Source organism: Mesoplodon densirostris, chromosome 2 (genome assembly GCF_025265405.1).
Source record: "Mesoplodon densirostris isolate mMesDen1 chromosome 2, mMesDen1 primary haplotype, whole genome shotgun sequence".
NCBI classification, from domain to species: domain Eukaryota; kingdom Metazoa; phylum Chordata; class Mammalia; order Artiodactyla; family Ziphiidae; genus Mesoplodon; species Mesoplodon densirostris.
Window position 1 is genome coordinate 59,087,405 of NC_082662.1, and position 15,281 is coordinate 59,102,685.

Consider the following 15,281-nt stretch of genomic DNA (forward strand, 5'->3'; position numbering starts at 1 on the left):
CAACTAGTTGTTAATATCTCTATGCTTAGGTATCCTACAGTCTTTTGTGAAATAAGTGTGTAAATTCTTTTATGCAGTGTCACAGCAGCTCAATTTACCATTCAGTTACACCAATGTGGCTGCTTAATAGGCTGCTCTAATTTGTCTTTCTAGTGTTGGATTTTGATAGCTCTTGCTAAATACAGATAAGAGTGAAGTGTTCTTTGTTCCTTTTTTCTTTTTCATTCAATTGTTTCTCTTCTAAACGTATTTTCAAATTTATTACAGAAGAAAAGCAATGGGGCACCAAATGGATTTTATGCGGAAATTGATTGGGAAAGATACGTGAGTATCAGAAGATTGTTTGTGTTTATAAATATTTCAGAATGTGAAATCGAGTCAAGGCATTCTTGTATTTAAAATAGGACACGGAAATAAGTGAAACATCTCATTAGGAAGTGCCGGCACAGTTAGCATGGTATAGCGGTTAAGAGCACTAGAGTCTATTAGACCTGGGTTCAAGACCTGGCCCCTCCATATATCTCCTATGTGTGGCTTTGGTTATTTGCTGGCCAGCAAAAATGAAGTCAGTAGTTATTTTATAGCACTGTTGTGAGGATTCATTGAGCTAATTATTTGCAGAATATTTCAGTAGCCTGCCTAGCCTGTAATATGTGTTCAAAAAATGCTTTTTAAAATATTAACTCCAGATGTTTCAGTCCTGGTTATATTTCTAAGCAGCTTTGAGTATTGGGCCTTGATTTCATAATGTCCTAGTCCATTCGGGCGGCTCTAACAAAAATACTAAAAATTGAATGGCTTATAAACAACAGATATTTATTTCTAACAGTTCTCGAGCCTGGAAGTCCAAGATCATGGTACCAGCAGATTTGCTGTCTGGTTGAGTGCCCACTTTCTGGTTCATAGAAGGCACCTTCTAGCTGTAACCTCACTGGGGTCTTTATTATGAGGTCACTAACCCCAACCATGAGGACTCCTGCCCCGTGACCTAATCACCTCCAAAGGCCCCCACCTCCTAATACCATCACCTTGGGGTTTGGATTTCAACATATAAGTTTGGGGAGAATACAAACCTTCATACCATAACTCACGATAATTATTATAGCCTCGTGGTACAGATTTTTCGCAGGCCAAATGACAATCACTTGTTGCTTCTCAAGAAGCAAAGATGAATCCCAGCTGAGACCTGAACTCTCCTCATAATTCCCCCAGAAAGCAATTAACCTCATCACCACACACTTCACCAACCACAATAGAATGGACACAGTGGCTCTTAGATTTCTAATCATAGAAAACGTGTAGACCATATTCACATCTAAAATCATTTCTATTGCATAGTAAGTGCCCAGATTCACAATCCCTACAAAATGCCTTTGTACTTATACCTTAGGTGACTATCTGGCCCAGCCTCCCCTTTCATAAGAATTAAGCTTGATGTTAATGCTTTTGCACATTTGTTAATAAGAAGAATTTTATTTTTATAACTACCACCATTTATAATATTATATGCTACTGAATTCTTACCACCTTAGAAGGTAAATACTACATTATCTGCATTTTAGAGAAAAGAAAACTGAAGCTCAGAAAGGTTAAATTCTTCATGCCTCCCATGCAGTCCAAGACATGTCATTCTGTCAACCTCATTACCTGGTCCTCTCTTATATTTGTTTCCGAGGATTGAGATCTTTTGATATTTTTAGCAGTTTAATTCCCTAGATCTATGATAGCCCCTATGTTATCCTACATCCAAATTGTTCACAAATAATGTTATAAAGGAAGTTACTAAAGATATTAAGGAAGGATGATTTCTTTTCTCAAAATTAACACTTTTTCACACAGAAAGATTTTTGTTATGTTTTGTAGAATTCTTTAATACACAGGAATGGGATACTCTAAGCAAACAAGAAGCATGATAATTAAAATACAAAATTACTCATCAAGTACTTCTGCTACCCCATCTAAACTCTAAACCCTAGTGCTGTCCTGTCAACATGTAAGTGTTTAAACGAAGCAGAATTTCCCTAGAATTTGCTTGGTCCTAAAAAATACTCAGGTCACAAGAATTGTGTTTGTAATTATACACTAGACTCCACTTTCTCTAAGTAATAATAAAGGTTTTATTCTTAATAGATTATATCATCGTGTTTTTGGCAGGGAAGGCCTAGAGAAGGATGTGGCCTTCAGGCAAAGCCCTAAAGTTTAAGTAGGGTTTACCTGACTGCAGATTTGAGGCAGGAGACTTCCAGGCAGAGAGAAGGACATTTATGAGGACCCTGAAGTGGGAAAGAGCTTGCAGCAATCAAATCATAAATGTTAATAGTGGGAAGAAGGCCTTGTGAGAATCATGCAGGGCCTTGTGGGCTACACAGTGGTGCTGACTACTATTCAAAGTGCAGTGAGAAGCCAGGGACAGGTTTTTAGCAGGAAAGTAACCTTAATACACTTGCATTTTAAAAGTAGCTTTGAGTACTGAAAGGACAGAGGGAGACAATAAATGCCCAATAAATGGCAGCTTTTCCATGGCGTTCAGGCCCTCTTCTCTCTCCATGGTCATGGTATGTCTTTTCCTTCAATGACTCCAAAATCTCTCTCTCCAGCTCTGTCTTCTTTACTTCCAGGCCTATGACCTCAACTTCAAGAGGCTGCCCTTGAACTCTGTACCCTTTTCCTCTCTCAGGCATAGAGTTGAGCCTCAAAATATCTGGGATCAAGGCCCAGGTCTACCATTTGCTGGGTGTGTTTCCTTGAGAAATGGTGTCTAATTCCTCTTAGTTTCCTCCTTGATGAATGGGATAATTCTTTCTGCATATGATTGTTATGAAGTGTCAGTAAAATAAAGCGTGGGTCACAGTACTTACCATATAATAGGAACTAAAATATGATAACTCTAATCCCAGTCATGCAAACTATCTTTTATCTTTACTGTCTTTTTCCTAAAAATCTTACTTGCCTTCTGTTAGAATGAGTTCAGCCAGGAGTACTCCCAGAATTTGAGGATAGCAATCTTGGAGTCTTCTTGAACCTTCCATCTTCTTTTTCTCCTATGACCAGTCTGTTACTAAGAACTAATAATTTGTCCTTCCAAATGTCCTTGATTCATCCGTTCCCATCACCAACAACTTGGTCGTTTACTTAGCACACCTCACCTGAATTGATGCAAGCATGTTAAATTAGTTTTCCTTTCTCCAGTTTCTTCTGTCCCCAATATATCCTGAAGCATATTTCCAACACCTTAAGATTCTGCTTTCAGCATGTCCTACCTTAATTGAGAAGCTGCAGTAGCCATATCAAGTCCAGACTCTTCCCCCAGCATGTTGCCCCCCAGCCCCCAGCCATGGTCTTCTTTTCCATGGTCTCCCACCATACAGCTTCCTTTCCAGTCCTGTCATTGTCACCACTGCCTCTCCCTTTCCCTATGGGAATCATACTGTCCATTCCTGCCTTGGTGCCTCGGTACAGGCTCTTCCTCACCACTGACTCCCCTCTCCTCTCCATCTGGCCCGAAAGGCACACACAGACTCCCTAATTCTTCCAAACCTCACAAATTTCCTCTCCTTTCAAACTCCTATCACTGATGTTTTGTGTTTTGCATTTTTTTAAACTTTTGCTTAACAGAATACAGACGAAAGATAATTTGCATTTTGTATCCCTGCCATGTTGCTCAGCATAGTCTTTGGCTTACAGGAAATGCATGATAAATTCTGTTTGAATGTTTTCTTTCATTGACAGTTGATTCCTAGTTTATTTTCCCAATAGGAAGACTCTCCAAATATCCGTGAGTAAATATCTAAACATATAGGGCCCAGCACTCACCCCCAAAACAAGAGACAAGTCTATATCCTTAACTGGAAGACTCTTGAAGGAAAATGAATAATTCCTTTATCATTGTCAGGATAATAATTGCTTAATGTGCACTTGTATTTTATAGAACTCACCGGAGCTGGATGAAGAAGGCTACAGCATCAGACCTGAGGAACCCGGCTATATCCTTTCTTTATATTTTAATTTTAATTTTCATTTGCTCTCAGCAGGGTGATAAATTTTGTATTGAAAAGGTGCTGAAACCCAAGCTTCTCAAGTCCTGTTGTCCCTCGTATTAGAGATGAATAAACAGCACAGAGAACAGCCTGATCACTAACAAGCAGGCATTTTGCCTTGCTCTATTCATAGAAAAGAGAGAGAGAGGAGAAGGAGAAAAGTTGTGCTGAAAAACAGTTGTACAAATTGTGGGTACTGGTTTGTCTGCTGAAATCTGATATGACAACGTCACTAATGGTGGCTGGAAAATAGCTCTGACTTGTGCTTTGCCTGCAAACCATCTCTGGTCAGATCAGGTCACACTCTGAAGCAGTTAAAAGTCATCACAAATCGTCCGTAGAGTGACCTTCCTTTCTCCACAGTAAGAGGAAGTTTCCGTGGGCTTGTCACTGTGTGTGCTGAGTGAGACACAAATGGCCAACTTTGTAAATTCCTCCTTGAAATTCACCATCCTTAATCCTGCTCCGAGGAAAGGTGAATAAATTCTAACTCTTTCCTGATTTACCCTTTGATTTTTGTTTGTTTTGCTTTGATTTTCTACCATCTTAGGATACTTCTGCTGCCTCTATGTGCAGTCACTCATGTCTTATACTCATCATTGCCTTTCAGTAGAAAAAAAAGAGTTATGTATCTTTAACTGTGTTCTACCTACCAAAGGAAAGCACTTTTATTCTTCAAGTGAATCAGAAGAGGAAGAAGAATCACACAAGAAGTTTAATATAAAGATTAAGCCATTGCAAGCTAAAGACATTCTTAAGAACACTGCAACTGTAGATGAACTGAAGGCATCAATAGGCAACATTGCACTTTCCCCATCACCAGTGGTGAGTGGATTTTATTTCAAGCTTTGGTGAAGTTGGACAGAGAGCTGTGCTCTGCCCATACATGTTAAGTAGATCAGAAACTTCTTAAACGGAAGGCTGCATATGGTCACCATTTTATGAAGTCTATAAATCTGAAACAGCTCGTTCTAGCCATGGAAAGTTATGCTCATTTTATATTGCAGTTTCTGTGCTTTTCAAAATGGTAAAAATGCATGAGATCACATTTCTTTTTGACGTTTTCCTGCAAGCATTTTTCAAAGAAGGAAAAAATAACATAAAGATTATCCAGACTTACTCCTGAAACAATTAAAAACAATATGAAGTTTACAAATTTACTAACAGCGATTTTAAAAAACACATCTTAATGTCATCTTTTATGATATAACACATAAAAACTCATGGAAAGAAAACCAAGAAAATTGCTTATTTTTTAGGAAAATAAAAACCCTTTTCATTGTTAATGCTTCAAAAAGAAATATTAATCTAACATCATAGATCATAGTCTAAAAAGATATTAAAACTCATAAGCTTCATTATATTTTATTATCAAATTGTCTTAAATAATCTCATCATTTAGGCACCTCAGATACAGGTGTGCCTTATTTATATTAATCAAATTCGTATTTTTCTACAAGTTGTACTTCCTTCTCCAATTCTCATCTACTAAATTTCTCTAATTGCTGCATTCTGAGTTCCAACATTTACAGTGTTTTCTCTGTAGTACTTGATAAATGCTGCAATTGTTTTCTAAAAATAGCTGTGAAGAGCAGTTGAAGGCTCTCATACTAGGAGCTAATATGTTCTTGGCTTCTTGGCATCTTCTTTAGAGAAATGTGCTCTCCCTGCAGCATTTCCCATGAATGAGATAATTAATAAATGCTGAACCATTTTTGAGATGCTTCTGGAATATCTCGACTAACCTTTCTAAAGGAATTGTAATCACCCATCCTTTGGGAATAAATGTTTGCCTGCCTGGGATGAATAAAGTCTATAAAGATGGCTGCTTTAGTGCTTAGTGCTTATAATGGCCTTTACCACTATGGTTAGAGTCAACTAACATGATTGCTAATAGTAGTCAACCACAGCAAATGATATTTCAGGTCATTTTTAATCATATACTCACTTGCCATCTTAGGATGTTTTCTTGAAAAGGGAGGCATAACATGTATTAGTTTTCTTTCCCTTCTGCCATGGAGGGTTCAGATTTTAAATTCACATGTTGGTCTACAATACAGGTGATTTCTAGTAATAGGGGCATTTTAACTGTACACACTTTCACTTTTCAGTTAACATCTTTCAAATCATTTTTTACTTACTAAATCATTTTTTATCAATTGTAAAAGTTTCTTTCAAGGCCTGAAACCAGTTTATATCCACTTCTCTATAGAGTGTAATAAACTTAGTGGTCATTTGAAAGTTACCAGGATAAGTGTAAGAAGGCAAGTTCATGGGGTTCAGTGAACAAATTTCTGTGAAAGAAAACTTATTAGAATGATCCCAGACATGTGGGATGTATTTTCTGAAAGCTAGTTGAGTCTTGGAAAGGGGAAGTCCCTTCTATCAAAATGAATATGCCTACCCAAGTCATTCCTCCAACCAGATAATGAGGGTCCAGCAAGGAGAGTGGTTGTCACTCTGAGCTCTTCCCAACACCAGTTTTTAAAGTGATATATTGACATGACATGACGTGGCTGAGACTGACAAAACGATGTTAGGGAAGCAATGTTAAAACTAGATGGAGACACCCAGAGAAGTAATCCCAGGGTTAGGCAATTCCTGCAGACCTGCAGCCCCACAAACCAAGGGATGCCCCCCCCCCACTACTGCCTCCACACTCCCAGCTGGTTTCCTCTAATGTGAGAACCTGGCTCTCTCATTACTATGATTCCCAAAGAGTTGTGATATTTGACATTTACTGTAAGAAAATGAGCTGTGATTGTTGCTTTAGGGAAAGGTAGGCACGCTTCTGGATAAACATAAGTGAAAAGAGAGATTGGACTGAAAACATATTCTTGGCTTTAGAATCCATGCCCTCTTCTAGATAACCCATAACCAAATATAGGTATATTTCACAAATGACATAGGTAGAACTTTATCTCCAAAACTGGATGAATAGAAATAACCTTCTGAAATCCAGTTAGTGCCATGATAAAAATGAGGAATGCTTTGCACAGCTCTAGATGTTTCCAGCCAAGCAATCAGACGTTCACACAGCTACACTTAATTCAGGTACAAAAAGAGAAATAAGACCTATACCAGTTAATGATATATCAGAATATTTCATTTAGGCTATGGTTCTTAGGCTACAAAAGCTTATCAATTGTTACACTACTAGAAATAAAGAAAATTCCAAATGGTAAGCTATTCATAACAATATCTTATGTTGAATTTCTGATTTCTATTTCTTTTGAAGAATTTTAAGATAAAGTTGTATTTCACTTGTTCTTTTCATCTATCTGTGAATATGCATTAATGAATTGTAACCCATTTGATATCTCTTATCATGAATTGATTTTCATTTTATTTGGATAGGTTTCCTGTATACACATCATGGTCAAATGACTTGATAAATGAATGAAATGAATGAATGGATGGATGAATGTGTCATATATATCTATGTGTATATATAGTATAAACAAACCTATCTGAAAATTACTCCTCCCCAAGACAAAGCTTCAGCAACATAGAAAATAAGGGTTTTAACTACTGGCAAAAATCCTACTCTACAGACAAATAAACATAATTCCAGTCCAGATCTCACCTGGGCCCTTGATTTTTATATAGAAATCAAGTATAGTATGGACCAGGACAAGGCCAAGCACCATAAAAGAAGACAGGAGGATGCAGAGGTCAACTCACAGGCAAAAGATGTTAATTTCTATTCTTATCATGTTGTGGTCTCCTAGTAAGATATCATGCTGATATGGTAAAGAAGGAAAATCACCCAGGTTTTAGTTGTTGATTTGGGATCTGTATGAGTTAGAATATTGGTAGAGCTGCTTTAACAGAAACTAAAATAGTCATGGCTTTAAAATAATGGATGGTTTATTTCTATCCCACAAAAGAGTCAAAGCTAGTAGGCAGTCCAGATGGGTAATAGAGTCTTGCTCCAAGGGTCATTCAAGAACCCAGGAACTTTCTGTATTATTGCTCTACCTTTTCAAGGATGCTGGTGCCTTACCACCAGGAAACACCTCCATGTTCCAGCCTTGGGATGGAGGAAAGAGAAAATAAAAGGCAAGTGGTTTCTTTTAAGTGTTTAATTCAGAAGTTGTACCCATCACTGCCCCCCCAGATCCCACTGGCCATAATTTAGTCATATGGCCATATTAGCTGGAAGGGAGTCTGGGAAATGTAGTCTTTGGCTGGATATGCATATAACCAGCTAAAATTCAGGGTTCTGTTACTAAAAGTTAAAGGAGTGAATGGATAGTGGTAGATATTGACACAGTTTCTGTGCCACTATATCTTAAATAATCTCAGATAAATTTGGGGAGTTATTGGAAAATGGGATTTCCCCCCCCCATCTATCTTAAAATTATTCCCAGAACCTATTGAAACTAGGAAGTTTCCTTTTAGAGAATTCTAATCACTAATTTCTAAATACCAGTTATGTTATGCTATGTGCTAGCCAGCAGAAGGATGAAAAGAAACAAATTTAAGTAAAATACCAACTTATTTGGTTGATAGAGATGCCTCCAACAGTAATAGTGCTCCTTCTATCTTATAAAGTTCACTGCTTTTTGAGGAAGGCTGTTTCATTGTTGAAAGAAATTTATTAAACCCAAATGCTGTCTCTGTGTAACTTTTGTTCATGTTATAGTTGTGCTCTTTGGAGGATGAAAAAGGACAGAGTCCCTCCTTTTCTCAACAGGTTTTCCATGTAGCATGCTGACTCCAACTCCAAGTTTAGTGTGCAGGATGTTGGGCTCAATACCTGTGGGGTAGGGTGGGCAGAGGGAGAAGTTAAGCTGTTTTGCACATCCAACAACAGCCTAAGTTAATCACATGGGGAACTTGTGAGCTAGAATGACCCTTCCGAGTTGTCCTGGGTTTAGCTGAGATCAATAACCTTTATACTGCTAGTGCTCCAATATGGGCAGGCTAAGAAAGGGGCATGATCTTCGCCAAGGTGGCTCTCTGCAGCTGAGTCAGATCCTGAAGTGTTGACAGTTGAAGGCTCTCTGCCAATAGCACTCCTAAGAGCTGTGGGAGAAACCCTTCTGAAGACAAATCTACATGGCATATTTTGGCACCTCTTGTTACCACATTCTTTTCCAAGTGCTTTCTGGCCATGTGTATAAATAATTTCTTCTAGAATCTTGGGTTAATAGGAGGTAGCCGTATAATAATACCCAGGTCTGCCATGTTCTACCTATGTAACCTTAGATAAGCCCCATAATTCTTCTGAGCTTCTATTTCCTTTTCTGTAAAGTGAGGTTAATAATGGTCCCTATGGAATTTTTCTGTAGATTATGGTTGGTCTCTGGAAGGATCAAATCTTTTTTGACTTTTTGTTCCCTGTGCTTAGCACAGTACATGTCACACATTGGGCATACATATAGTTATTCAATAAATGAGTGAATGAAGAAAGCACACAGAATATCCTAGTAACAGTACCTGATGTGTACATAGTACTTTGCAGTTGTTTGTTTCTTTATTACTGGTTGTATTGTTCAGGGTTCTCCAGAGAAACAGAACTAACAGGATATATGTATATATGTGTATAGATAGATGAGAGAGAGAGAGAGATGATAGATGATAGATTTATTATAAGAAATTGGCTTCACGTGATTATGGAGGCTGAGAAGTCCCACAACATGCTGTCCACAAACTGGAGACCCAGGAAAGCTGGTGGAATAATTCAATCTGAGCCTCAAGCCTGAGAACCAGAAGACTTGATGGTGCAAATTCCAGTCTGAGGGCAGAAGATGACAAGGTGTGTCCCAGCACAAACAATGAGGCAGAAAAGGAGGTGAATTCCTCCTTAGTCCACCTCTTTTCTATTCAGACCCTCAATAGATTAGATAATGCTGACGCACATAGGGGAGGGTCACCAATTCAAATGCTAATCTTATATGGAAACACCCTCACAACACACTCAGAAATAATGTTTAATCTGGGTACCTGATAGCCAATCAAGTTGACACATAAGATTAACCATCACACTAGTATGTATGTAGGTATGTATATATGTATGTATTTATCTATATTTATATATACATATTTTTTAATCTAACTCTTGACCCTTTATTGAGAGTCATGGCTTTGCTTCCCCATTTCTAGTCCCCTGCCCTAAAAGCATTCTGTCTTTTCATATCCTGGATTATAATGTATCTGTGTCTCAAGTCTTGAATTCAGTTAAAGAAGTTTGGACAGTCTCTTGACTATCTTAGACTTTAATTTTGAACCAAATCTCCACCTTTTAGAGGAACTACTTTTAAATCATTTTTTTTCCATACTGGACATTTGTGATTGATATTTCTTTAAACACAAATAGAAACTTTGTACTTAACCCCTAGCATACAGTGCCAGCTTATCTTACAGGAAAGATGTTGGAATCTGATAGACCTGAACTCAACCTCTTGCAAACTTAGGCAAGTTTCTTAAACCTATTTGAGTCTCAGTTTCTTCATGTCTAAAATGGGAATAAATGAACACCTACCTTACACTGTAGTCCATCTCTCTCTGCTAATAAAATGTAAAGATCTTTCCTTTAAAGGAGAAGATAGAAGCAGAGATATGAGATAAAGAGTTCTGCTATCTGCTTCCCTTGGTACCACACTCCTTACATTCAGAGTTGAAGCAAACCTCTATTATATCTTCCACGAGTGGTTTTGTCCTTAAAAAGTAAAAATTTCTCAAAGGGGCTAAATAAATTAACGGGTGCAAGATTGGATTATAAAGAAATATGCCCTTATAAAAACAACAAAATGAAAATTCAAGACACAATGGAATATCATTAATTCCCTTTAAGATAATTTGAGGGAGATACAAATAGACACTTATTCCAATGATGTCACAATTACTCAAACAACTGGGCTCTGCCTCTTACCTGGGGTTGCTTTGCGCAAGTTACAAAACCTGAGTCATGGTTTCTTCATTAGTAGGTGAAGATAATTCCCATACCTACTTCACAGGGCTATTGTAAGGGTGGCATGTGTTAATATAGAAAGCACTCAGATGCTACATTTAGGGATTATTTGATTATTGTTGTTAGAATTGTCTGCAGAGCCTGGGGCATATTTTTAAGAATATCATTAATGGTGGTAAATCAGGAAACCCAAATGACCAAAAGTCATTTAGAGCCAAGACCAGTAATTACTCTGAGTATCAAACTGGGAAAATGTGTTAATAAAATAACTTATTTTGTGATGCCTGTGGATTGGTTTTGAAGCTCATTCCAGAAGCATTCCTGTTTTAGCATTCCTACTTTTGTTTTAACAAAATCCCTTGAATAAGTGTGGTGCTTCTTCAGGAGACTGTACTGAAGGCTAGCATTCCCAACGGGATCCTACATTGTGCATCCCCACCAAATTTACTTCATGGAGAAATGACATCGTTTTTCAGCCCTCTTCGAATCAATTCACCAAATATTTGGTAAGCACCTTCTATGTGGCAGGCACTGAGAGCTAGCATCAGAAATATTGGACACACTTTGTCCAATCTTCGTGCTAACTAACTACAAGCTTATCAGAAAACAATGTATAGCTGATGTCACAAGCAGCACACAGAGGTTGAACTTCCCCTTGTGGTCCAAACACCTGCCTGTCTTCACTCAGTCCTGATTGAATATGTGGGCCTATGTGGTCAGCTTCCCCTCTAGCCTCCATTTCACAGTCTCCTGACTTCCTCACCCCTCTCAGGATCTCAGAGGTAGACATCTCCGTTTCTTCCAGAACCCACAGGGACACATCTTCAGCGATGTGCTTTGCTCACTAGGTACTTTGAATCTTGTGGCTCTCATAGCTTTCCTGGAATTGAAAAGACAGATGCTATATTTTAATTCTTGGTGCAATATCTTCTTTTCCTTGTGTCATGAGCTGCCGTTGATTCCTTTACTTTTGTTCTTTGGTGAGTCGAAGATCACTGTGACTTACCTTGAGAAGTTGTCCTTAACTAGAAGCATTTAGTTCTATACTGATTACAAATTTTTGCTCTGGGATAAGTCAGAACTAAGTTTGCATTCTGGCTCTGCACTCATTATCCACATGATCCTGGGTAAGTTACTTAAACCTTTAAGTCCCAGTCAAGGCTTAATCAAGTGTAAAATCATTTTAATAATACTATTCACCTCATAGAATCCTTATAAAAATTAAGGAAGTAGTGCATGTAAAGTAATTAGTACTTTGTAAGTATATTTATGTAAGGCCCAACGGAGTTGCTTAGTAAATGATAGCTATTTTTACTCAGAACAATGGAGTGTGTCTCATGGTGACTACTCATAAGCATCCTTAAGGTCAGAGACCACTTAGAGAATTTACGATGGTGATGGTGTTGCTGGCTGGCAGCTATGAAAATTTGCTTACTGATTGTGTTTCAGTTGCTTCACATATGTTAATTCATTTATCCTCAAAACCATCCTATGAGATAGGCACTATTATTACCCTCATTTTACAGATGAGAAAACTGAGGCATAGAAGAATTAATTAACTCACCCAAGATGTCACACCTAGTAAGTGAAGTTGCTGAGATTTAAACTCAGAAGTTCTGGTTTCCAATTCAAAACTCTTACCCACTATATTATACTACTTTTGATGAAAGCTACTGTTTCTCTTTCCAGAGGAAAAACTTAAAATTTCATTAACTCATACAAAACATTTTACAAATAATTTCTGATTACTCACAAACCCTTTGAAGGCTATCACTATAATGGTGCCTAAAGAGCCCATGTCACTCTACATACACTGTCTCCTGTGACAAGAGAGCAAGGCTGAGCTGATAGGTCAGTCAGGCTTAATTGCTGCTGTGTCACCTTTGTTTTAAATGTTAAAGAAAGACACCTTGTTTTTATATGACTCATATATTTCAGTTCCCCTAATCAATCAATCAGCAAGCATTTTTTATATGGATGGTTCATTATAATAATGGTTCATGTTTTACAAAAGCTGTCATGATCAGAAAGATGTAATGAGCAAGCTACACTGTTAAGTAGGCAGGGAGGTGGTGCTCACCTTATTTTAGGGAAGACATCAACTCCGAAAGATCAAGAGGCAGCTGAAGTTTCAAGGGCCAGGACTTGAACTCCAGCATCTGCCTCCTTTCTGCCAAGTTAAGAACACAGTATATTTTCTCATCTACATTGAATCAGGGTCTGTGATTCAATTATTTTTAAATTCCTCTCAACTTTAATAGTCTGCTGTGCATATTCTGGCCCAAGAATCTCTGTGGGAAGTGTTCTGTTTTAGGGGCAGGTTGATGATATAGCAAGGAGACCAAGAAAGAGAGCACTTCCTTGAAGCCCATTGGTTAAGTAGAGAGAACACAGGCTTTTGAGTCTGTATCTTATTATCTCTGTGTCCATGGGCAAGCTCCTTAACTCAGCATCTCAGTTCCCAAGTCTGTAAAATGGGAACAGTAATACCTACCTTCTCAGGACTGATGTAAAGATGACATGAGATAATGTTGCAAAATGCCCACTTTGGTGCCTATCACCTAGGAAGGGGCTCTATAAGTATCGGTTCCTTTTTCAGCTCCATTTCTCTCTTCCTTAAGTTCAGAGACTTGTGAGAGGAAGAAAGAATAAAAATAGCGAGGGAGGACTTGAGCAAAGTCAAGAAGAGGGCTGATAGAAATGATGAGAGAGTAGGAGTTGACCTAGCCTGGCATATGTGCTAGTGCCTCCTCTCTTTCCCCTGCAAAATTCAGTGATACAAAGAATTTGACATGGAGTTATGAAGGGGCAATTAGTTTAATCTTGTTCCTGGAGATTTGCCATCCATAACGGAGTTATTTAATCAAAAAATCTGGGGAGGGGTGATAGCTTTTAATTGAGGTCAGTCTGGTGCTGTTTGCCTATTCCAGGTGGCCCCCCACCCCCAAAGTATCCTGCCAGCGAGCAAAATCCCTGAATTTGCTGCTGCTTGGTAACACCACCCCCTTTCCTGTCCTCACTTGGGCAGAAGGTTCAGCACCCCATTGAGTTCAGTAAAAACAAAGAGTCATCGATGGGGAAGGAGAGCTCCAGTCTCCTACACACTGGCATTCGCTCCTGGTAGAAACTCTGCACGGTGCAAGGGGAGGGTAAAGATTGCATGCATTCTGATGCTAAGCGCTCAGCCCAGACCTCCAGTGCAACAAGTTGGAGGGGAGAGGCTCAGCTTGGGTTCAACACATCAAACATGATTTGAGTTGGGATTAGATCAGGGATGTCAAGCATGAAGCATATAAACTGCCACTCCCCTTCCAAACCCTCAGCAGACATTACGACTAGATCCCACATCCCAGATGTAGTCTGAGAAGCCCCCTCTAGACAGAGCTGCAAGCAGCCTGGCCAAAATCATCTGGAGTTGGCACATGAGATGTATCTCTTTTTTTCCAGGCCTTATGGAGAAGGATAGATGGGGAGATGGGTGGGATCCTCCTTTTTCAAAATATATTCTTCTCTTTCATGCATTATAGTAAGCCATGCGACTTATTCGCAGAAGAATTTGTTTCATATCTGATATGTGTACGTTCTTTCCTTCATTACTAACTATTTTTGCTTAGGGAATTCTCTGTTGCTTCCATTCCCTGACATTTAAAATTAAAATATCATTTTTCCAAACCCTTATGCCCAGCCTAGGATGGTAAGAAGAAATCCCTGAGCTGTTGTATGTTTTGATCTCCTTGAAAATGAGCAGAATATTAATTCAATCTGGATTGCCTCTGTTATTATTTCTTCAACTAATATTGGTTGTACCCTCTGAGTACCTGGTATTTTGCTTCCCTTTGTGAGATGTAAGAGTTAGTGTTTCCTTGCATAACTGCAGATTCTTTCATTGTGTTCTTCTATCTCAGACAACCTAATCTGATTGGGGGTTCCAAAAACATGAACACCAGGGTCAGAGACCTTAACCCTCAATTTCTGTTACCAACTTAAAATCTAATTGAGTGGGCTTCCCTGGTGGCGCAGTGGTTGAGAGTCCGCCTGCCAATGCAGGGGACACTGGTTCATGCCCCGGTCTGGGAAGATCCCACATGCCGCGGAGCGGCTGGGCCCGTGAGCCATGGCCGCTGAGCCTGAGCGTCCGGAGCCTGTGCTCCGCAACGGGAGAGGCCACAACAGTGAGAGGCCCATGTACAGCAAAAAAAAAAAAAAAAAAAAAAAAAATCTAATTGAGTGAAACAATAGACTCACAATATTGACACACATAAAAATGTTAGGATGTCCTCAACCAGAGGTAGCAAATTCTTGAATTATATGCTTTTAATCTTTTA

At 38.7% G+C, this 15,281-nt stretch overlaps 1 protein-coding gene across 1 annotated transcript in view; it reads left to right on the forward strand.

Moving 5' to 3' along the window:
• Positions 1–15,281, forward strand: part of SGIP1 (SH3GL interacting endocytic adaptor 1) — a 127,092-nt gene that overhangs the window by 29,105 nt on the left and 82,706 nt on the right. The window contains exons 4-6 of the mRNA XM_060119528.1: positions 268–324; positions 3,929–3,983; positions 4,687–4,862. Of these exons, the coding sequence (XP_059975511.1) occupies positions 268–324; positions 3,929–3,983; positions 4,687–4,862 (288 nt within the window). The remainder of the gene's footprint in view (positions 1–267; positions 325–3,928; positions 3,984–4,686; positions 4,863–15,281) is intronic.